This window comes from Somniosus microcephalus, unplaced genomic scaffold (genome assembly GCF_052327205.1).
Source record: "Somniosus microcephalus isolate GS21.2 unplaced genomic scaffold, FLI_Smic_1.0 unresolved_chr7, whole genome shotgun sequence".
NCBI lineage: Eukaryota > Metazoa > Chordata > Chondrichthyes > Squaliformes > Somniosidae > Somniosus > Somniosus microcephalus.
Window position 1 is genome coordinate 3,651,090 of NW_028225185.1, and position 24,548 is coordinate 3,675,637.

Genomic DNA, 24,548 nt, shown 5'->3' on the forward strand with positions numbered 1-24,548 from the left:
GGATGACTTGCTTCCACGTTAAAAATGAGTTCTCAGGTGACTGATGAGTCCAATGCAGGACCTACAGTCTTTGTCACAGGTGGGGCAGACGGTGGTTGAAGGGGCGGGTGGGTGGGGTCCTTGGGTTGATGTGCGCTGCCTGCGCTTGGCTTCCGCTTGCTCCCGGCGAAGAGACTCGAGGTGTTCGGCGCCTTCCCGGATGCTTCTCCTCCACTTTGTGCGGTCTTGGGGCCAGGGATTCCCAGGTGTCGGTGGGGATGTTGCACTTTTTCAAGGAGGCTTTGAGGGTGTCCTTGGAGCGTTTCCTCTGCCCACCTGGGGCTCTCTTGCCGTGTCGGAGCTTCGAGTAGAGCGCTTGTTTTGGGAGTCTCGTATCGGGCATGCGGACGATGTGACCCATCCATCGGAGCTGATTGAGTGTGGTCAGAGCTTCGATGCTGGGGAGGTTGGCCTGAGCGAGAACACTGACGTTGGTGTGCCTATCCTGCCAATGGATTTGCAGGATCTTGCGGAGGCAGCATTGGTGGAGTCCTAATGATGCCCTGATCATCAGGGCATCAACAGAAGTTTTCGATGCTGGCTCTTTGGGCACTTGCAGTGGTTAATGGTGGATCTGGCTGATGTTGATTCATAGCAATGAATCAGCTGAAACGGCTCAGTTGTAAGGAATGCCCGAAGATGGAAATGTATTAACTACCTCTGAACTGCTCCTCACTGCATTTAACATATGGGTGGCTTACAGCAGATGGCTGCTTTGTCAGTCGATCTATTCAATAATATACGAGTACAGATGATCAGGGCATCATTAGGACTCCACTAGGAGGAACCTAAAGAATAGTCTTGGTGTAGCTGGACAAATAAAAAGGCTCTTGGTGAAATCTGCCGTTGTTTGTGAGCAGCAGTGTGACTGTATCTCCATGAAGATTTAATGGACACTATTAAAGTTGACTGATTTAAGATTTAAGCCCCCTCCCAACCACCACAAATGGACATTTTTTTTTGTTCTGATGAAAGGTGTCCACCGTTTCAGATATTGATATATCTCCCGGCTATTTCTTGTTTCCGATTTCCAGCATTTGTCGGTTTTTCTTTTTATTAACCCCCCATTGGAGTGTCAGCCGGGGCTCAGTGGGTCGCATTCTCTCGCCTCCGAGTCAGAGGTTGTGGGTTCAAGTGCCGCTCCAGAGACTTGAGCACAAAAATCTAGGCTGACAGTCCAGCACTGAGGGAGCGCCGCACTGTCGGAGGGGCGGTACTGAGGGAGCGCCGCACTGTCGGAGGGGCGGTACTGAGGGAGCGCCGCACTGTCGGAGGGTCGGTGCTGAGGGAGCGCCGCACTGTCGGAGGGGCGGTACTGAGGGAGCGCCGCACTGTCGGAAGGGCGGTACTGAGGGAGCGCCGCGCTGTCGGAGGGGCGGTACTGAGGGAGCGCCGCACTGTCGGAGGGGCGGTGCTGAGGGAGCGCCGCACTGTCGGAGGGGCGGTACTGAGGGAGCGCCGCACTGTCGGAGGGGCGGTACTGAGGGAGCGCCGCACTGTCGGAGGGGCGGTGCTGAGAGAGCGCCGCACTGTCGGAGGGGAGGTGCTGAGGGAGCGCCGTACTGTCGGAGGGGCGGTGCTGAGGGAGCGCCGCACTGTCGGAGGGGCGGTGCTGAGGGAGCGCCGCACTGTCGGAGGGGCAGTACTGAGGGAGCGCCGCACTGTCAGAGGGGCGGTACTGAGGGAACGCCGCACTGTCAGAGTTGCCGTCTTTCAGATGAGACGTTAAACCGAGGCTCCGTCTACTCTCTCAGGTGGACGTCTAAGATCCCATGGCACTATTTTGAAGAGGAGCAGGGGGGAGTTCTCCCCGGTGTCCTGGCCAATATTTATCCTTCAATCAACATCACAAAAACAGATGATCTGGTCATTGTCGCATTGCAGTTTGTGGGAGCTTGCTGTGCGCAAAATGGCTGCCGCGTTTCCTACATTACAACAGTGACTACACTTCAAAAAGTACTTCATTGGCCAAAAAGCGCTTTGGGACGTCCTGCGACCGTGAGAGGCGCTGGAGAAATGCAAGTCTTTTTTTCTTTCATTCTTGTTCCGTGAGTAATGCTCACGTGTGTACAAGATTATTTTTTAAATGGTTAAAATTCCTGCTCCAGATTTGCTTCTGCATTCACAGTTTCAATACAATTCACATCAAATATAAAAAGAGCTTGCATTTATAAAGAACCTTTCACATCCCAAAACAGGACGGCAATCTGCGCACAGCACGATCCCACAAACAGCTCTGAGATAACCAACACCACGAGAAAAAAAATTAAGAGATAAATATTGGCCAGAACGCTGGGAAAACTCCCCTGCTCTTCAAATCGTGCCACGGGATGTTGTACAAACACCCGAGGGAACAGATGGGATCTTGGTTTAACATCTCATCGGAAAGACGACAGTGCGGCGCTCCCTCAGTACTGCCCCTCCGACAGTGCGGCGCTTCCTCAGTACTGCCCCTCCGACAGTGCGGCGCTCCCTCGGTACTGCCCCTCCGACAGTGCGGCGCTCCCTCAGTACTGCCCCTCCGACAGTGCGGCGCTCCCTCAGTACTGCCCCTCCGACAGTGCGGCGCTTCCTCAGTACTGCCCCTCCGACAGTGCGGCGCTCCCTCGGTACTGCCCCTCCGACAGTGCGGCGCTCCCTCAGTACTGCCCCTCCGACAGTGCGGCGCTCCCTCGGTACTGCTCCTCCGACAGTGCGGCGCTCCCTCAGTACTGCCCCTCCGACAGTGCGGCGCTCCCTCTGCACTGCACCAGTGCGTAGAATCATAGACACTTACAGCACAGTAGGAGGCCACTCGGCCCGTCGTTCCTGTGCTGGCTCTTAGAAAGGAGTTGAGCTCAGTCCCACATCCCCCGCTTTTTGTCCGTAGCCCTGCTCCTCATCCTCAAGTACCTGTCCAACTCCCTTTTAAAATGATTGCTGGAATCAACTTCCACCACCTTTTCAAGCAGAGCGTTCCAGATCCCCACAGCACTCACTGAAAGAAATTCTCCTCATCTCCCCCCTTATCTGAGGAAGGATGTTCTTGCCATGGAGGGAGTGCAGCGAAGATTCACCAGGCTGATACCTGGGATGGCAGGAATGACGTATGAGGAGAGATTGTGTCGATTGGGCTTATACTCGCTGGAGTTTAGAAGAATAAGAGGGGATCTCATTGAAACTTATAAAATTCTAACAGGACTAGACAGACTGGATGCAGGAAGGATGTTCCCGATGGCGGGGGGAGTCCAGAACCAGGGGTCACAGGATAAGGATAAGGGGTAAGCCATTTAGGGCAGAGATGAGGAGGAATTTCTTCACCCAGCGAGTGGTGAACCTGTGGAATTCTCTGCCACAGAGGGCGGTGGAGGCCAATTCATTAAATATATTCAAGAAGGAGTTGGATATATTTCTTAAGGCTAAAGGGATCAAGGGATATGGGGAGAAAGCAGGGACAGGGGACTGAATTTGGATGATCAGCCATGATCTCATTGAATGGCGGAGCAGGCTCGAGGGGCCGAATGGCCGACTCCTGCTCCTATCTTCTGTGTTTCTATGTTTTTGATCACACCATCCTGACTTGGAAATAAATCGGGCCGTTCCTTCATCGTCGCTGGGTCAAAATCCTGGAACTCCCTCCCTAACAGCACTGTGGGAGCACCTTCACCACACGGACTGCAGCGGTTCAAGAAGGCGGCTCACCACCACCTTCTCAAGGACAATTAGGGATGGGCAATAAGTGCTGGCCTTGCCAGTGATGCCCACATCCCATAAGCAAATAAAAAAAATATATATTTTTCCAATGCTTTTGAACCTGTGACCTCTGGTTACTGACCCACTCGCCGGAGGGAATAGTTTTTCCTCGATCTACTCTATCAACACCTCTCGTCATCTTGAAAACCTCGATTAGTCCTCTTAACCTTCTCTGTTCCAAGGAGAACTGTCCTAATGTTTCCAACCTCTCCTCATAACTGAAGTCCCTCGCCCCTGGTAAACCTCCTCTGCACCCTTTCGAAGGCCTTTACATCTTCCCTGAAGTGTGGGGCCCAGAATTGTCCACAACACTCCAGCTGAGGCCTAAGCGGTGATTTATAAAGTTCTAGTGGTGTTGACCTAGAGTATGTGCTCAAGTCTTGAGCGTGAATCCATGACCTGCTGACGTTGAGGCAAGAGTGCTAGCACTGAGCCAAGGCTGACCCCCCAACATCCATTTCTGGTCTGCCCCGCCCCCTGGTCTAGACGGCAAAGGCACTGCCTGCTGGAACAGTGAGCCATACAGCCTGGATGGCTCCAGCTTTCATTTCTACAGCCTGCGCTGAATTAGCGGCTCTCCGCTCTGGCGACGGGAGAATGTTACAACTGCCCTCAGCATCCCTGGGCTAAAGAAAAAAAAAAGGGGAAAGAAAATCTCAGTCAAAGCTCCAGCTTCTGGTCACGAACCCAGCGAGGGCCGCTTGTGTACGTGAGCGTCCGGCGATGACGGGATCGGACCTGGCACGCCAGGGCCTCCACATGCTGCCGACAAACACCGTTCAGGTTCAGACGTGAGGGACGGCCACTTGGTGAGGTGCTGGACGGTGACTTTAGCCTCTGGACTGGACCCTAGCGGGAAGCTGCAACTTTGAGACAGAAAGGGTGAAGATTGGGCAAGAAGTTAAATGTCGATAAACCACAGGACTGGTCTGAGCTATTATGACATTTAACATCAGGGCCTGCTAAACACAGCATAACTAAATAAGGAAGAAACTGCATGTGAAGGGGGTGGGGGGGGTGAGGATGAACAGTACTGCCAAAATATCTCTGCACTTCCCTGACCAAGAGTGCCCGAGGGAATTACTGCAAACTGACTAAGTCACGCAGTGATATTTTACTATTTACATCTGGAAAACATGCTTTATTTTGTATTCTTTAATCTCAAGTTTTGTGAGAGTCAAATATTTCATTCCGTCTAATGCGACCCCGTGCAATGCGTAAATGAACATCAGATTTTACTACTTTCACCAGGAATGTGAGTACTACTCTGGCGGAGTTAAAAAGCTTGCCATGGCATATAGTCCTGGCTGCTGTGAAATTAGGTCAGAAGGCTATTTAAGCAGTAACTTCCATTCGTCCAGCATGTACGAGGCAGTAAACAGCTTCCGCGTTGGTCAAATGCCAAAGCCTTTAAGTCAGAACCTGCAGGCAGCAGTGTGAGGAGGAGGGTACCAGCCATTCTCAGCAGTGGGCGGGAAGCCCCGCAGCAGCCAGCCCCGCCTCAGTACCAGGCAAGAAGTACACAGCGTGTCGTCAGTCACCACCAGTTGGGTATCAGCATTCTGCCACAGACTGTCGGATTAAGTAGACTGCTCCTTTTTGGGGGGTTGGGGGAAGGAGTAGAATCGAAGAAATAACTAGTAGAAGCAGAAGGACATGCTGGAGTTGCCCCTTCCATTGCTGATGGTGTTATCACTGGGGAACCGGTCCCCAGGTCCCTCGCACCAGATAAGAGATTAGCGTGCTAATTCTAACAGGACTGGACAGACTAGATGCAGGAAGGATGTTCCCGATAGTCAGGGAGTCCAGAACCAGGGGTCACAGTCTAAGGATAAGGGGTAAGCCATTTAGGACAGATATGAGGAGGAATTTCTTCACCCAGAGAGTGGTGAACCTGTGGAATTCTCTACCACAGAAGGCAGTTGAGGCCAATTCATTAAATATATTCAAGAAGGAGTTGGATATATTTCTTAAGGCTAAAGTGATCAAGGGGTATGGGGAGAAGGCAGGGACAGGGTACTGAATTTGGATGATCAGCCATGATCTCATTAAATGGCGGAGCAGGCTCGAGGGGCCGAATGGCCGACTCCTGCTCCTATCTTCTATGTTTCTACCATCATCCCTTTTATCATTTAAACACTCCCGCCTTCCACCCCATCACTTTTGTTCTTTCTTCCCCTTTCCCTGCCTCTGTACTTGCTTAAAATCTCTTAACTTTTTCCAGTTCTGACAGAAGGTCATCCACCTGACACGTAAACTCTGTTTCTCTCGCCATGGATGATGCCTGACCGGCTGAGCGTTTCCAGCACTGTCTTGTTTTTATTAGCACAGGTACCTCGCCGGGGCAGCCATTCTAAACGTGTCCGCCTACACAGCGAGCGGTGGCAGGAGATTCTCCCACAAGGAACGTTGCAGCTCAGCCAAATCCCGTCCTCCTCGGGCATCCGTACAGGCGCGCCTTCCGTCAGGATAGCAATGAGGATCAGGAACAAGAACCCTAACCGAGAAGGGATTTTCTACCAAGGCGAAGCATGAATGCAGCAGCTTATCACCTTTTCCCAAAATGTCCCTGACATGAATCGGTTATTCATGAAAGAAAGACTTAGGAAATAATACTGAGCGGCCTGCGGGTGGCGCTGTCCAGGGAGAGTATAAATACTCGGGCACGGGCCCAGCTTGCACAGGACCTTCTTAACAGGAACTAGTGAAGGACACAACTAGACCTCCATGTTGTAAAACAGTTGTTTAACGCTTAGACCAAGTGCCGAGTAGTTTCCTTACATCAGTCCCAAAGCGCTTACTTCACTGAAGTAAAGAACAGTGCGCTGACTATTGTTATGCAGATAGAAGAAAGGGGAATGAACGGTCACTTGAAAAAGTACAAAGTAAGGTTTTCCCCTCTCAGTTAATGACTTGGATGAAGGGACCGAGTGTAATGTAGCCAAGTTTGCGGATGATACAAAGATGGGTGGGAAAGCAAGTTGTGCAGAGGACTCAAAGAATCTGCAAAGGGATATAGACAGGCTAAGTGAGTGGGCAAACATTTGGCAAGTGGAGTATAATGTGGGAAAGTGTGAGGTTATCCACTTTGGCAGGAAAAATAAAAAAGCAAATTATTATTTAAATGGGGAGAGATTACAAAATGCTATAGTTCGGAGGGACCTGGGGGTCCTTGTGCATTAAACACAAAAAGTTAGCATGCAGGTACAGCAAGTAATTAGGAAGGCAAATGGAATGTTGGCCTTTATTTCAAGGGGGTTGGCGTATAAAAGTAGGGAAGTCTTGCTACAACTGTACAGGGTATTGGTGAGACCACACCTGGAGTACTGCGTACAGTTTTGGTCTCCTTATTTAAGGAAGGATATACTTGCATTGGAGGCAGTTCAGAGAAGGTTCACTCGGTTAATTCCAGAGATGAGGGGATTGACTTATGAAGAAAGGTTGAGAAGGTTGGGCCGATACTCATTGGAATTTAGAAGAATGAGAGGGGATCTTATTGAAACATATGAGATACTGAGGGGGCTTGACAGGGTAGATGCAGAGAGGATGTTTCCCCTCGTGGGGAAATCTAGAACTCGGGGGGCCCTTTCAGAACTGAGATGAGGAGGAATTTCTTCTCGCAGAGGGTCATAAATTTGTGGAATTCTCTGCCCCAGAGAGCTGTGGAGGCTGGGTCATTAAATACATTTAAGGTGGAGACAGATTTTTGCAAGATAAGGGAGTGAAGAGTTATGGGGAGCAGGCGGGGAAGTGGCTTTGAGCCCAAGATCAGCCGTGATCTTATTGAATGGCAGAGCAGGCGCGAGGGGCCAAGTGGCCTATTCCTGCTCCTGTTTCTTATGTTCGGTGTCATAACATTTTACTGTTACTGAAAAAGAATGAAGGGAGATTGAGGAGACTTGCAGTCAACTGAATGTCCTCCCAAAGATCAGTACAGATTAGGGAGACCGCTCGACCCGTTTAACTTATCCTTCAGGCACCTCCACAACGTGTGATTTTACAGTAATGCAGCATTTTCGATTCACATCTACTTCATTCAGTCCTAAAGAAGTTCCAGGGAGAATCAAAAATAGTTTGGATTTTTTTGTTTCCTGCTCTTCCCCCATTCTCCCTTTGACCTCACTGAATGAAGCAAGCGTCTGCGTTCAGGAGCTGTGGAGAGCTGCCAAACGCATGGAGCTGTTAACGGAGGGCAGATGCTGGCAAAGCAGACAGGCTCTTAAACCCTGCAACTTCGCTCCCTGTTTAAGAGCTACTTAACCCAGAGGAATGTTAAGTAATTAACGGGACCTTTATCTTTAATGTGCCGTTCATTTGGTCCGACTTTCTCAATGGCCACGGCTGCTTCAAAGGAAGGCTGAAGGCATCTTGCGCTGACAGGCCTGGTGAAATCCCTGCCCCCTTCTCCCTCCCTCCTGCTTCCAAGTTTGTAGAACATGCGGAATTCTAACAAGCTCGTGTTACCAAGTGGCAGCTGCATCAAACACTCTCTTGTAAATGGCAGCTTGATGAAGCAAACCAAAGGCTTTCCAACATTACAACAGTGACTACGCTTCAACAAGTATGTCATTCGCGCTATATAAATGCAAGTCTCTCTTTCTTTCTTGTCAAACACGTGGGGAGCGGTAGGGGTGGGGGGGAAGGAGGGTGGGGATCAGTCGGGGTTGCTGCTCCGCATCACTGGCCAGTGAGTCCTCTGCTGATGAAGGAGGACAGTATGGAGCGCGGCTGCGACCTACTCGTGGGTCAAATAGCCCAAAGCTCGCTGCTCAGGCTCACACATGGCGTCAAGTGCTGGGAGGGATCCTGGTGCCTGTGGAACTGTGACCCAGTAAGAGTCAGTGCCTTCAGCATTTGAGAAAGATAAAAGGGGCAAAAAATGGAAATGGAAAAGAAAAGATGAGGACCCTCACAGGTTGGTTTTGTTGAAATAATAATCTATTGAAATATACCAAGTCACAATCATTTTCAGAAGTTACGGGGGAATTTAACATGTAAAATGGGGGAAACTCTCTATGACCCATATTATACATCATAGTTTCGTCTGCAACAACTTTCATTTATACAGCTTCAACAACTTATATTAAAAAAATGCCAAGGCACTTCACATTAATGGATCCCGAGCCATGGAAGTGGAGATTGGGAGAGGGAGGACATCCTGAAGTTGTGAATGGCGCTACAGAAACGTTCTCTCGCCCTTTCCTTCTGTACTACACTGCACTCTTTCTGCTGACTCCCGAGATGTGCGCCTCACAGTCAGCATCGCCATCACGTGTAAACCTGATCGGGTCTGTGTGTGCATCTGACATCAACGGAGATGCATTTTCTCCATGGCTCTCCTGATCAGCCTGTTGGTGTTCGGAGCTCCCCTGGTGAAAGTGCTGAGCTTACACTGGGACACTCCGGGGCCTGCTCAGTCCCCGATTTCCCAGCGAGCTCACCCGCCCACGACACAAGAGCGCTCAGAGCCCCCACCAGCTTGCACTGAGGGCAAGCCTACACAGAGGCCAAATCAAGGTAAAAGTGCCTTTGTCCCAAATATAGTACAAACACCGTGATGTGCAGTTGCTTGCCGAGTAGCAGAATGTGATCATTACCCTAGTGCCAGGCGCTGAGAATCCAGTTCACCACGCGTTTACACATTTGCAGTTCACGCACACCATACAGCAAGTGTGAGACGAACTGTTAGAGCTTTCACCCACCCTGCGCAGCTGCAGTTACATCATCTGGCACCTGCCCAGCACAACGACAACAGTGCGACTGGCAACCAGTGCCGTCTTTAGCAACGAACGAGTTATAATCTTCTTGTGCTGCCCTCGGCTTGGAGGACAAGAAAACCTCTCCACAACTGTCAGTACTGTTCTCTGCGCATCCTGGCAATCCTAGGCACAGTAACGCTCTCTGTGCGGCCACTTTCATGCAGAACTATTTACTGCGTGTGTGTGTGGGGGGGGTTACTTATTCAGATTTCGACACTGCGAAGGGAAGTGCCACGGTTGGTGCAGGTGAATTGCTCATCCTGACAAAAGGGCTCGAAGGGGCAGGTTAACAGTTAAGAAGCTGGCTGGGAAATCAGGCAGAACTTCTTCACATAAAAAGGAAATAGAACCGAGACAGGCTGGGGTTGTTTTCCTTGGAGCAGAGAAGGCTGAGGGGGAACCTGATTGAGGTGTACAAAATTATGAGGGGCATAGATAGGGTAGACAGAAAGGCACGTTTCCCCTTTAGTAGAGGGGTCAGTAACCAGGGGGCATAGTTTCAAGGTAAGGGGCAGGAGGTTTAGAAGGGATTTGAGGGGAAACCTTTTCAGCCAGAGGGTGGTTGGAATCTGGAACTCACTGCCTGAAAGGGTGGTAGAGGCAGGAACCCTCACAACATTCAAGAAGCATTTAGATGAGCACTTGAAACGCCACAGCATACAAGGCTACGCACCAAGTGCTGGAAAATGGGATTAGAATAGACAGCAACTGGCCATCGACCAGGGCTTGGAAGTCCAACAAAGTTAACAGTCCAGTTCATGTGCTACATGTACAGCGCTTTAAAAAAAAAGGCTGAATGACCCAAGTGTACTGTTTGCAATCTAGTATTAGTACTTGGAATCTCAGTGATTGGTTAGGAGACCGCTGACTACGGGAAAAGATCATGAGACCTGCAAGAATCCATGAGCAAAATTTTAATTTTTTTATTTTTAAAGACTTGCATTTCTCCAGCGCCTTTCACCACCTCAAGGTGTCCCAAAGCGCTTTACATCCAAAGAAGGACTTTTGAAGTGCAGTCACTGTTGTAATGTAGGAAACGTGCCAATGTGCGCACAGCAAGCTCCCACAAACAGCAATGTGATATGACCAGATAATCGGTTTTAGTGATGTTGGTTGAGGGATAAATATATGCCAGGACACCGGGGAGAACTCCCCCCTGCTCTTCTTCCAATAGCGTCCATGGGATCTTTTACATCCACCTGAGAGAGCAGACGGGGCCTCAGTGCGGCGCTCCCTCGGTACTGCCCCTCCGACAGTGCGGCACTCCCTCGGTACTGCCCCTCCGACAGTGCGGCGCTCCCTCAGTACTGCCCCTCCGACAGTGCGGCGCTCCCTCAGTACTGCCCCTCCGACAGTGCGGCGCTCCCTCAGTACTGCCCCTCCGACAGTGCGGCGCTCCCTCAGTACCGCCCCTCCGACAGTGCGGCGCTCCCTCAGTACTGCCCCTCCGACAGTGCGGCGCTCCCTCAGTACCTCCCCTCCGACAGTGCGGCGCTCCCTGAGCACTGCACGGGAGTGTCGGCCTGGATTTTGTGCTCAAGTCTCTGGAGTGGGACTTGAACCCATGACCGACTGACTCCGAGGCGAGAGTGCCGCCCACTGAGCCACGGCTGAGCAATGCCATTTGATGCTTTAACAATATGTCACCATCAAATCCAAAAGGTTGCATTCTACAGACATCCTTACTTGTGAAGCGCGGAAAGTAGACAAACCAGACATGGGGAGAGAGACAATTCTCAGGGATGTATAAATGTAGCCTCTTGCTCGCAGGAAGTGGGTCTTCAGTGGCATCAGAACAAAGTCATTCGGAAGTTCTATATTTCGAGTTGCGACCGACAGCGAGAGATGAATGTTTGGCATTGGCTGTGGTTTTTCCCAAATGTAAAAATACTGATACACGAGACAGGCTGACCACACTTTCTCAAAACCATTAAGAGCTGTCTGAGAGAAGACTCCTTCGGCGGTTAAGAAGGCAAATGGTATGTTGGCCTTCGTAGCGAGAGGGTTTGAGTACAGGAACAAGGACGTGTTGCTGCAGTTGCACAGGGCCTTGGTGAGACCACACCTCGAGTATTGTGCGCAGTTTTGGTCACCTTAACTGAGGAAGGGTGTTCTTGCCATGGAGGGAGTGGAGCGAAGATTCACCAGGCTGATACCTGGGATGGCAGGAATGACGTATGAGGAGAGATTGGGTCGATTGGGCTTATACTCGCTGGAGTTTAGAAGAATGAGAGAGGATCTCATTGAAACTTATAAAATTCTGACAGGACTGGACAGACTAGATGCAGGAAGGATGTTCCCGATGGTCGGGGAGTCCAGAACCAGGGGTCACAGTCTAAGGATAAGGGGTAAGCCATTTAGGACTGAGATGAGGAGGAATTTCTTCACCCAGAGAGTGGTGAACCTGTGGAATTCTCTACCACACAAGGCAGTTGAGGCCAATTCACTAAATACATTCAAGAAGGAGTTAGATATATTTCTCAAGGCTAACGGGATCAAGGGATATGGGGAGAAGGCAGGGACAGGGTACTGAATTTTGGATGATCAGCCATGATCTGTGAATGCCGGAGCAGGCTCGAGGGGCCGAATGGCTGACTCCTGCTCCTATCTTCTATGTTTCTATGTTTCAGTCAGCTCTCCACAGCAGTGCAACACAGTCTGCCCCACCCAGGCACGCTCCCTTCCCTGCGCGCCCATCTTAAAACAGAACCAGCTCAGTAATGACTGTACACAGCAAGACTCACCGACGTGGATCGGGGCTGGGAAGAGCCCGTAGTCGTGCTCTCCAGGAATGTACTCCAGTTTCTCCTTCTTCACCAGAATCAGGCGACTCTTTGGACTGAGAAGAATATAACTGTCGATTAACAATGGGATCACATAAAAAAAAAACGCTCCTCAATTTAATCAGGCAACAGAGTGGAACAATAAAACATTACAACCGCTGCTCTCTTCGTACACAAGCATTAGTGCAGGTTTCTAAACACACTAAGCGTAGTGCAGTACGTCCACAGTGCATCTCCCCATGGTCCAGTATTGGTACTACTTTAGCACTCTTGTGTTATGTGGCTCCTTCATTACTAATAGCCTCGCCAACTTAGTCCTGATAATGTATAAGGGAATAGGCTCTAAATCCAATTTCTTATCTATTTCATTGCCAGTGTATTATATTATAAAATACACAAATCAATTTGCTGGTAATCTTCTGCCAACAAGCAGCAAAGATAAGATAAGATGCAATAGGACAGCAGTTCCAGGCCCGAAGCTCTGATTCATTATCATCTTCTCCTCTGTGTTATACAGGATCTGAACCACCCCTGCCCCAAAATGTTAAGTAAATTGGGGAAACAAGTATGCTCGACAAGGTGAAGGATGTTTTTACTAGGGAAGGGAACACATTCCAGTTCAGGCACAGTGTCCCGTCAAACACTCCCAGGGCAGGTACAGCACAGGTTAGATACAGAGTAAAGCTCCCTCTACACTGTCCCATCAAACACTCCCAGGGCAGGTACAGCATGGGTTAGATACAGAGTAAAGCTCTCTCTACACGGTCCCATCAAACACTCCCAGGGCAGGTACAGCACGGGTTAGATACAGAGTAAAGCTCCCTCTACACTGTCCCATCAAACACTCCCAGGGCAGGTACAGCACTGGGTTAGATACAGAGTAAAGCTCCCTCTACACTGTCCCCATCAAACACTCCCAGGGCAGGTACAGCATGGGTTAGATACAGAGTAAAGCTCCCTCTACACTGTCCCATTAAACACTCCCAGGGCAGGTACAGCACGGGTTAGTTACAGAGTAAAGCTCCCTCTACACTGTCCCATCAAACACTCCCAGGGCAGGTACAGCACGGGTTAGATACAGAGTAAAGCTCCCTCTACACCGTCCCATCAAACACTCCCAGGGCAGGTACAGCACGGGTTAGATACAGAGTAAAGCTCCCTCTACACTGTCCCATCAAACACTCCCAGGGCAGGGACAGCACGGGTTAGATACAGAGTAAAGCTCCCTCTACACTGTCCCGTCAAACACTCCCAGGGCAGGTACAGCACGGGTTAGATACAGAGTAAAGCTCCCTCGACACTGTCCTATCAAACACTCCCAGGGCAGGTCCAGCACGGGCTAGATACAGAGTAAAGCTCCCTCTACACTGTCCCATCAAACACTCCCGGGGCAGGTACAGCACGGGTTAGATACAGAGTAAAGCACCCTCTACACTCCCCCATCAAACACTCCCAGGGCAGGTACAGCACAGGTTAGATACAGAGTAAATCTCCCTCTACACTGTCCCCATCAAACACTCCCAGGGCAGGTACAGCACGGGTTAGATACAGAGTAAAGCTCCCTCTACACTGTCCCATCAAACACTCCCAGGGCAGGTACAGCACGGGTTAGATACAGAGTAAAGCTCCCTCTACACTGTCCCATCAAACACTCCCAGGGCAGGTACTGCACAGGTTAGATTCAGAGAAAAGCTCCCTCTACACTGTCCCATCAAACACTCCCAGGGCAGGTACAGCACGGGTTAGATACAGAGTAAAGCTCCCTCTACACTGTCCCATCAAACACTCCCAGGGCAGGTACTGCACAGGTTAGATTCAGAGTAAAGCTCCCTCTACACTGTCCCATCAAACACTCCCAGGGCAGGTACAGCACTGGGTTAGATAAAGAGTAAAGCTCCCTCTACACTGTCCCATCAAACACTCCCAGGGCAGGTACAGCACGGGTTAGATACAGAGTAAGGCTCCCTCTACACTGTCCCATCAAACACTCCCAGGGCAGGTACAGCATGGGTTAGATACAGAGTAAAGCTCCCTCTACACTGTCCCCATCAAACACTCCCAGGGCAGGTACAGCATGGGTTAGATACAGAGTAAAGCTCCCTCTACACTGTCCCATTAAACACTCCCAGGGCAGGTACAGCACGGGTTAGATACAGAGTAAAGCTCCCTCTACACCGTCCCATCAAACACTCCCAGGGCAGGTACAGCACGGGTTAGATACAGAGTAAAGCTCCCTCTACACTGCCCCATCAAACACTCCCAGGGCAGGGACAGCACGGGTTAGATACAGAGTAAAGCTCCCTCTACACTGTCCCATCAAACACTCCCAGGGCAGGTACAGCACGGGTTAGATACAGAGTAAAGCTCACTCTACACTGTCCCATCAAACACTCAGTACAGAACAGTACTGTACAAGGAGGAATGCCATGCTGTACTGTATGGGCGGGGGGCGGGCGGGATGCCATGACTGTGGCTGACAACAATTCAATCTAGACGAGGGAACTAGATGTAATATCTCCAAGTTTGCAGACGACACAAAGCTGGGTGGGCGTGTGTGCTGTGAGGAGAAGGCAGAGAAACTCCAGTATGATTGGGACAGGTTGGGTGATTGGGCAGATGCATGGCAGATGCAGTATAATGTGGATAAATGCGAGGTTATCCACTTTGGTGGCAAAAACAGGAAGGCAGATTATCTGAATGGCAATAGATTGGGAGAAGGGGAAGTGCAACGAGACCTGGGTGTCCTTGTGCAGCAGTCGCGGAAGGTAAGCATGCAGGTGCAGCAGGCAGTTAAGAAGGCAAATGATATGTTGGCCTTCGTAGCGAGAGGGTTTGAGTACAGGAGCAAGGATGTCTTGCTGCAGTTGTACAGGGCCTTGGTGAGACCACATCTTGAGTATTGTGTGCAGTTTTGGTCGCCTTATCTGAGGAAGGATGTTCTTGCCATGGAGGGAGTGCAGTGAAGATTCACCAGACTGATACCTGGGATGGCAGGAATGACGTATGAGGAGAGATTGGGTCGATTAGGCTTATATTCGCTGGAGTTCAGAAGAATGAGAGGGGATCTCATTGAAACTTATAAAATTCTAACAGGACTAGACAGACTAGATGTAGGAAGGATGTTCCCGATGGCAGGGGAGTCCAGAACCAGGGGTCACAGTCTAAGGATAAGGGGTAAGCCATTTAGGACTGAGATGAGGAGGAATTTCTTCACCCAGAGAGTGGTGAACCTGTGGAATTCTCTACCACAGAAGGCAGTAGAGGCCAATTCATTAAACATATTCAAGAAGGAGTTAGATATATTTCTTATGACTAAAGGGATCAAGGGATATGGGGAGAAGGCAGGGACCGGGTACTGAGTTTGGACGATCAGCCATGATCTCAGTGAATGGCGGAGCAGGCTCGAGGGGCCGAACGGCCTACTCCTGCTCCTATCTTCTGTGTTTTTATGTAGTCCCAGCAATTTAGTCTGGCTCTTCTCTAATTTATGGCCCTAGGTCACGTTGTCCCATTATGCAGCATGCCTCAGTCCTCACCTTCTTTATCTTCACTGTCACAGCACGAGCCAGTCCTACAGGTGCTGCGACTCAACTATAACGGATCAAGCAGCAAGAGCAGATCGGTCACATACCGTCGGGTGAGCAATCTTGGAGCAGGAACATCCTGACCTTCCCGCCTACCCACCCGCCCACCCCTTTGCTGTCCTTGCATCATCTATCTTATTCCAAAAATTAGCTAACTGCATAGGGCCTGGAACCATCTGAAACCCTCATTACAACTCGCTGCAGAAGGGCCGCAAGGTCCCACTCTTTGGAGAGAGATTTGCTCACCCGTGCTCCATAATTATAGGCAATGGTTTACAGTTTTCCTGGAAGAACGCATGAGCTGCTGGATTTAATCTCCAGAAATCCCAGGATCTCATATTATCTCACACATACACGTGATAAGATCTGCCGCTGACATGCCTAACCATACACTACTCAACAGAGATGAAAGGACAGTCAATGTGACTGTCATTTCACACGCACCATACTAGCGGTCAAAGCCAGGAGGATTTAAATCGATGCTTTTGTTATCTGTAGACTTGACTATTCCAACACACTCCTGGCCGGCCTCCCACATTCTACCCTATGTAAACTTGAGGTCATCCAAAACTCAGCTGCCCGTGTCCTGACTCGCCCCAAGTCCCGTTCACCCATCACCGCCCTGTGCTCGCTGACCTACATTGGCTCCCGGTTAAGCAACGCCTCGATTTCAAAATTCTCATCCTTGTTTTCAAATCCCTCCATGGTCTTGCTTCTCCCCATCACTGTAATCTCCTTCAGCCCCACAACCTCCGCCGCCCCCCCTCCCGAGATTTCTGCACTCCTCTAATTCTGCCCTCTTGAGCATCCCCGATTATAATCGCTCAACCATTGGTGACGTTGCCTTCAGCTGCCTGGGCCCTAAGGTCTGGAACTCCCTCCTTAATCCTCTCTTCCCTCCTTTAACACTCCTTAAAACCTCCCTCTTTGACCAAGGTTTTGGTCATTTGCCCTAATTTCTTATGTGGCCTGGTGTCAAATTTCGGTCTTCTATGTGAAGCGCCTTGGGACGTTTTACAGGAGATTTGGTTTATCCGGAGGTTAACTGTCCGGAATGCTCGAGACACTGGCAAAAATCAGGAGCTGTTTCGTTTGTTTTTTTTTCTTTTTGTTGCTTTTTTTTTCACCAGTCAGGCTCTGCAAGGTCTCGCTGAAGCTGTTGCTAAGCTACAGAGACGCTTGCAAGGTACGGGCCGACTGTTTAGAAGCTGTTGCTAAGCAACAGGGTTTGTTGCCAGATACGGAGCTCAAAATCTCCGTATGTTTCAACATTAGCGCTGGTTTGTCCCGCAGTTTTGATGGGACGGCAACAGCTCGGTCCCGTCGGTGCCGGATAGCACAAAGTTTCCTGTACTACGTTAAAGGCGCTATATAAATAGTTGCTGTTGTTGTTGTCCTTAGAGCAGAGAAGGTTGAGAGGAGATTTGATAGAGGTGTTCAAAAATCATGAGGGGTCTGGATAGAGTAGATAGAGAGAAACTGTTCCCATTGGTAGCAGGATCGAGAACCAGAGGACACCGATTTAAGGTGATTGGCAGAAGAACCAAAGGCGACATGAGGAATAACTTTTTTACGCAGTGAGTGGTTAGGATCTGGAATGCACTGCCTGCAAGAGTGGTGGAGGCAGATTCAATCGCGGCTTTCAAAAGGGAGTTGGATAAGTATCTGAAGGAAAAAAAACTGCAGGGCTCCGGGGAAAGGGCAGGGGGGAGTGGGACGAGCTGAGGCGCTCTTGCAGAGAGCCGGCACAGGCTCGACGGACTGAATGGCCTCCTTCTGTGCTGCAACCATCCTAGGATTCTATAACCGAACCAACTCTCTCCACTTTTACTCCCGATAATCAGAAACAGGGATCTGACAGGACACCTCGTGCCAGAAGAAAGTTCCAATCTAGAAAGTTTATTAAAATTGTCAGCTTGGCTCAGTCGGGAGTGCTTGCGCCAGTGAGTCAGAAGGTTGGGAGTTCAAGCTCGGCTCCAAAGCCTGGAACACATAAATCGAGGCCGGCACGTCAGTGCAGTACTGAGCGAGTGCGGCACTGTCAAAGAGGCCGTGCTTCAGATGAAGCATTAAACTGAGGGAGCTCTCCCAATGTTCCAGCTATCACTCTTCCTTCAACCAACACTGCCAAATCACCGAGCAACTGGTCATTTTATCTCACCGGCAGTTGCGAGACTGCGCTGTATCCAAAATGGCTGCCGCACCTGCCTGCGTAACGGTGGCCGAGGACCCGCGAGGCGTGAAGCTATGTGGAGTTTCGGAGATGCGAGGTGGTGCAAGTCAGCCTTTTCCCAAAAGGAAAAGCCCATGCTCCGAACCCTGCGCTGCTGGGTACTGCGGTTTCTAACACTGCATTCTTCCAGCCACACGGGGCTGCTGCTGCTGCTGCTGCTCCTGCGCTGAAAAGCCTTTTCGGGAAGGGGCGACTATAACTGCGGTCACCCTGTGGTCTGTAGCTCTTCTGCCAAACTTGCTGGGAGGACTGGATCTAATATACACTTCTTGAAATCCTCTGTTAAGAATTATAGCACTGGTGTACAAGCACGACCCACCACAATGATGTCAGAGTGGATTGCTTTAGGAGAAGCAACGGCATCCCCTGGTGGAGAGAGTAAAACCGCTCCACCGAACAGCACCGAGCACTGCCGCGGCTCAGAGTCTGAGCGTGGCGTTGTGGCAATATCAATTACGGTGGAACTCCACCGTAACCATTGTGGAAAAAGGAATTGGCTGTAGACGTCACGAGCAAAAGGAAGAACTGGCTGGCCATTCATTCCTTCCCAGCCACTCGTGTGAAGGCGGCCAGCATCTCTCTCTCTCTGGCGGGGGTGGCCCCAAGGCTGGAGAATACACCAAGGACATGCACGCTACTGCTGGTAAAGCGGCCTCTTCACCTTCCCGACTGAAGGCAAAGATATTGCAGCATTCAACCACTGCATATAAACTGCCCCCACAACCCGGGAAGCACCAGATTTTCCTAAATCGGATCAAGAGATGGGAAAGGAGGTGACTTATGCTGCATCTCGTGCCCAGCCTAATTGATAATGAACCATTTTTAACCTCAAGGCTGTGGAAACAAAATAAGGGGTCACAGGTCATAATTGGCCCCGAAAAGCTGCTATCATGAGGGCAAAGTATTGCAACAAAGCCCCAGGCACCTGGTCCTTCAAAGGAGCCAGTGTCAGCAATGAGTTGGGACAGATTCAGGTGAGAATGTGTGCAGTGAGCTCCCTATTATTTGCATCTTATCTTCACCATGGAATAAAGCAGATGGAAAACAGAGGAAAGCAGGATCTTTCTGACATACAAAACAAAGAATCTTAATGTGGCCTCGTAGCACCGCACTCGCTGGCTAGAGCAGACTGGTATCTGGTTCCAATTCACACCTCGGCAGGCCGGGGAATCGCGTTGCTTTCCTCGAAAGACGAGGAAACAAACAGGGCAGGCTCGCTGGCCGTTCAGCTGTACCTGCTCATGTACCTCTGTCAAAGGCCTCGGAGCAGGCTGCTGAACTGCCGTACTAGCATCTCAGTCGGGAAGTAAGTAGGTGAACAAAAGAAATAGGAGCAGGAGTCGGCCATTCGGCCCCTCGGGCCTGCTCCGCCATTCAATAAGATCATGGCTGATCTGATCTTGGCCTCAACTCCACTTCCCGCCCGCTCCCCATAACCCTCGACTCCCCTGTAGCTCAAACATCTGTCTATCGCCACCTTGAATATATTCAATGACCCAGCCTCTGTATATCCCTCCTTAAATAAGGAGACCAAAAGTGTACGCAGTACTCCAGGTGTGGTCTCACCAACGCCCTGTACAGTTGGAGCAGGACTTCCCTGCTTTTATACTCCAACCCCTTTGCAATAAAGGCCAACATTCCATTAGCCTTCCTAATTACTTGCTGTACCTGCAGGCTAACTTTTTGTGTTTCATGTACGAGGACCCCCAGATCCCTCTGTACCGCCGCATTTTGTAATCTCTCCCCATTGAAATAATAATTTTCTTTTTTATTCTTCCTACCAAAGTGGATAACCTCACATTTCCCTACATTATACTCCATCTGCCACCTTACTGCCCACTCACTTAGTCTATCGATATCCCTTTGCAGACTCTGTGGGCAGGATTTTCATCGGGCCGTGGAGGTGGGATTGGAGGCGTGTGGGGGGGTTAAAATCCCGAAATCGGGGGGCACGAACCCATCCCGCCCCCAAGCCAGTTTCAAAGGAGGCGGGTACCCGCCCCGCGCTGGGACCCGCCTCCCCGAGGCGGGAAGGGGATTAGTGCCAATTACCAGGTAGTTAACAGGCAGTTTTTAGCCTAATCCCTATTTTTATTGGTGAAGTGTGGAATTCCTGACGGCTCCAAACCACGCCAAGTTAGCGAGGCGGGCCGTCGGGATGAAGGGCTTGGAGGGTTCGAGATGTCCGGTGTTCAGGTGAGTGATGGGTGCATGAGTGCAGAGGTAAGTGTGTTTAAAGAAGTTTTACTTACCTTTGCAGCCTTCCTTCCCTCAGGTCTCGGGAGTCCCTCATCTCACCGGCACAGAAAGCAGAATGGCCGCGATCTGTCAAAAGTTCCAGCATTCTGCTTTCTGTTCTGGGGAGATCTCTAAATCAGCCCGAGAGGAAGGAATTAACCTGGAGTACAGATTGTCGGTGTTTGACAGCTTCAAACAGCTGTGAAACGCTGATATTTCATCTGTCAAAAGGTCTTGACAGATGAAATATCAATCTGTGACGTCACCTGTTGCCGGGTGGCCCTTAATTGGCCTGCTGAGCCCGTTGGGCGGGATTAACAAGGTCAATCAAGGGAAAATCCCGTGGGTTGGCTAGAATTCGATGGAGGTGGGACTACAACCCCGAAAGATGTAGTCCCGCCTCCTACCCGACTCCTCAATGAAAATCCAGCCCTCTGTGTCCTCCTCACAACTTGCTAACCCACCTATCTTTGTATCATCAGCAAATTTGGCGACAGCACACTCGGTCCCTTCATCCAAGGCATTAATATAGATTGTAAATAGTTGAGGCCCCAGCACTGATCCCTGTGGCACCACATTAGTTACACTTTGCCCACCTGAAAATGACCCACTTATCCCGACTCTCTGTTAGTCAGTCAATCCTCTATCCATGTTAATATATTACCCCCAACCCCGTGAGCTCTTATCTTGTGTAGTAACCTTTTATGTGGCACCTGATCAAATGCTTTCTGGAAATCCAAATACACTACATCTACTGGTTCCCCTTTATCCACCCTGCTCGTTACATCCTCAAAGAACTCTAGTAAATTGGTCAAACACGATTTCCCTTTGATAAAACCACGTCGACTCTGCTTGATTGGATCATGATTTTCTAAATGTGCTGCTATTATTTCCTTAACAATGGATTCCAGCATTTTCCCAATGACAGAGAATCTGGGTTATTACTAGGAACTGATAAGCAGGATGGTTTTCCAAAAGACAATGTAACTTGGGGCGGGAAAAGCTGCTCACGGCGATGGTAACGTTGCTGAGAATATACTCACTCGGGAACCTTGTAGACGTCAGAGTACAGTCCTGCCTTCTGGTATTTTTTCTTTGGAGGACGAGGGGCTTTCTTCTCCCTCTGGATGGACGGCTGTGGACGTGGTGTTGCCAAGCCTGTCGACGCTGTCTTCCCTGCAGTCTCTGATGGGGCAGGTGTTTCGGAAGACAACTCGGAGGAGCTGGTTGCAGTGAGCAAAAGATGCAGCAGTTTAATATTACTCTCCGTCCCGACCGACGCGATGACACTTCTCTCACGCAATAGTGAAAGGCTCGCAGCTCTCATCGACTGAAAGAGCAATTAAACCGAGCTTCCTTCCACCACAGCAAACTCCCTCAAAATAAATCTCCACCCGCCTTTGAGCTCAAGATACTGGGTTTCAAAATATCTGGGGCCTGGGGGGCTCCCAACATTTTCCCTCATGGGCCCGGAAACTCAGGGGCCACCAATGAAGTTTAAATTCACGTTCCCAGTGATTTTCAGATAGCTCAAGATTGCAAATACTAACAGATCTTGGTGTTTTGATTTAGGATTGAGCCACCAATGACGCAACAATACCAAGAACAGCCTTCTCCACAACGTCGAGACTCACAAAATTCAAAACAGGGCAAACCAGCGAATACAGAAGCGCAAATAGGAGCAAGTGTGCTGAAGCTGATGGGGACAGACTGCCAGAGCTGGAGGGGCTGCAGTCCAGACATTCCTGGTCTGGGGCCAGCCTCCACTTGTAGCTCGAAAAAGGAGCTTGCCGGGGCCAGGCACTCCGAGAACTTGACTTGATTTCAAAATCTCAGCCCTGACTGACATTTTAACTTGGCTGCCCTGTGTTGGCAAAGCTTGGCTGGCTCTTCATCAGGCCGACAGAAACAGTGCCTGGCCATGGCAGAGCAACCCAGCTTGGAAGAGAGGGAAGCCCGTGCACCGTTCTCCCCCGCAGTGCAAGCGTTGGTGAAATCCACGGACCCAAACTATCCCACCCTCCAGGCCGAGAGTGAGCAACACAGAGTCAAGAATGGAAAAAGTATATTTATTTTTTTAAGAAACTATTGAAGATTTTTTGGTGTCGTTATAAATTAAGGAAGCTATCCTCAATTGCGACTGTCACATGGCTGGTATTCTCGGTGTAAAACGATGACTGTGGGACACCTTTGACAACTGTGTGCTCAAAGAATGCAGACGGCAAGAGGGATGTGGAGAAATGAATCAAACTCCAGTTCAGATCTTTTCTCATATTCTGGTGCCGATGGTACAGACCTTCAGCTGGCGAGGAGGGGAGAAAACAGAGCAAAGAGAGAGGTACTTACCCATCTTCGAAGTGCCTTTTCCGTTTCACGCCCTTCCTATGCTCCGACTGCTGCTGGTTCACGCTCCGCAGCACAGATTCAATAACGTCCATGATTGTGTCAGGCTCCCTGTCCTTCTCTGCATTCTCGCCCGGCTCCTCGGAAAACACTTGGTCTTCTGTAGGAAGCAGGGAGGGGCAGAGCCGAGAGCCGCTCAAATCTCGCTTCCGGGGCCTCCCCCGCTTGCGCTTCACGATGTTGTTGCCTGTCCGTGACTGCCTCTGCAGTTTCTTTGCTTTCAGAATCTTGTTGACGTGGTCCAGGTTCTTCTTGGTGGCCAAGATTTTGTCAAAATTGCACATTCTCCTTGCCTGACACTGCATGGCTTCAATTCTGCTCCTCTTCAGTCGATGGCCGGCCATTAGAGGCTGTTTGTCCGTCGACAACGGGCCATTCTCCGGGAAATCACTTGGAGCAACGGTTTGGGTGGGAGGCGTTTCTGCCCGTTTACTCTGGCACCTCTCCTGACTGTAGCTTTTGCCAGAGGTGGGAGTCACGGGGCTGTCGGGGCGGGTAACCGTTACGCTGGCGATAACATCCTCTATTGTCTTTTCTATGGCCATCTGCTGCGACCCATCTTGCGTTATACGCTGTATAACATTCTCAATAGCTTCCTCCACTGGACTTCCTAGCTTTGTACCTCGGGATACTGATCCTGTTACTTAAAAGAAAGAAAACCTCATTAGAAAAATAGACGCCGTTGCAATAAGAGGGCTGGAAAACAACTCTGCCCCTGTGCTTTGTTACAGTGTCCAGTTTACACTATTAAGAAACAGGAGTGCTTCCAATCTCCCCACACACTCCTGTTTACCACACCAAGTATGAACAGCTTACAGAATGCATTCTCTCAGACCGGCGACCTCTGGTTTTCCAGGATCTGCCCACACGGGGAGGCAGTACAGCCTGGGATATGGCTGAGGAAGATAAGGAAGTGGTGAAGAAGTTTTGCTACTTGGATCAGAATTACACGGGGGGGGGGGCAACATTTCCGTGCAGTGCAGTTTTTCAGGTACTCAGTATTTGTACTTCAGTCCAGTGAATTACTTGTTTGAAAGAAAGAGCTTTATTATGGCCAAAAAGTGTCTAAAAGATGTAATTTGTGCAAGGCTGCCTTAATCATTTTGGGGCAAAGAATGAAGTCTGCTCAACAATGAAACACAGCGAACTGAAGAGTGTGTGGAGCTGCAACAGGAATCCTATGTAATGGAGTGAAAGGGAAATGATTCGGTGCATTGGAATTCTACACTTGGAACCAGGACTGGGCTGCAGCAACATGAGGGCGGATAAAGCCTGCTGCCTGATGACAGAGACAAGCCACCTGGGCCTCGACATCACTCCCCTTCCTTTTAAGTAGTCCAGCGACTACAAGTGCTGAAGATAATGAGGTGGATAGAGTAGATTGCAGACTTGGCAAAACCAACGAGCAGAGTGTTCACTGAGCAGAAGATGCAACTCACGTTGGGCTCCCCGAATGACAGCAATTAACTTTTGATCAGTGGGGTGATTTTACAAATGTATCATGCTGTACTTGCATTCCGCTATGTATTATTTTGCATTCCATTTTTGACAAAAACATGCCCTTTTTGTCAGTACCATATTAGCACAACCCTTCAGAGAAAGAATTCACCTTCAGGTCAGTGTCAGCTGTGGCTCAGTGGGTAGCACTCTCGCCTCTGAGTCAGAAGGTCGTTGGTTCAAGTCCCACTCCAGAGACTTGAGCACATGAAGCTAGGCTGACACTCCAGTGCAGTGCTGAGGGAGTGCCGCACTGTCGGAGGGGCGGTACTGAGGGAGT

At 50.0% G+C, this 24,548-nt stretch overlaps 1 protein-coding gene across 1 annotated transcript in view; it reads right to left on the bottom strand.

The window, feature by feature from the left end:
- ash1l (ash1 (absent, small, or homeotic)-like (Drosophila)) overlaps positions 1 to 24,548 on the bottom strand; it is a 255,851-nt gene that overhangs the window by 120,086 nt on the left and 111,217 nt on the right. Inside the window, 3 exon segments of the mRNA XM_085978244.1 lie at positions 12,275 to 12,369; positions 21,412 to 21,591; positions 22,715 to 23,408. Coding sequence (XP_085834370.1) covers positions 12,275 to 12,369; positions 21,412 to 21,591; positions 22,715 to 23,408 — 969 coding nt within the window.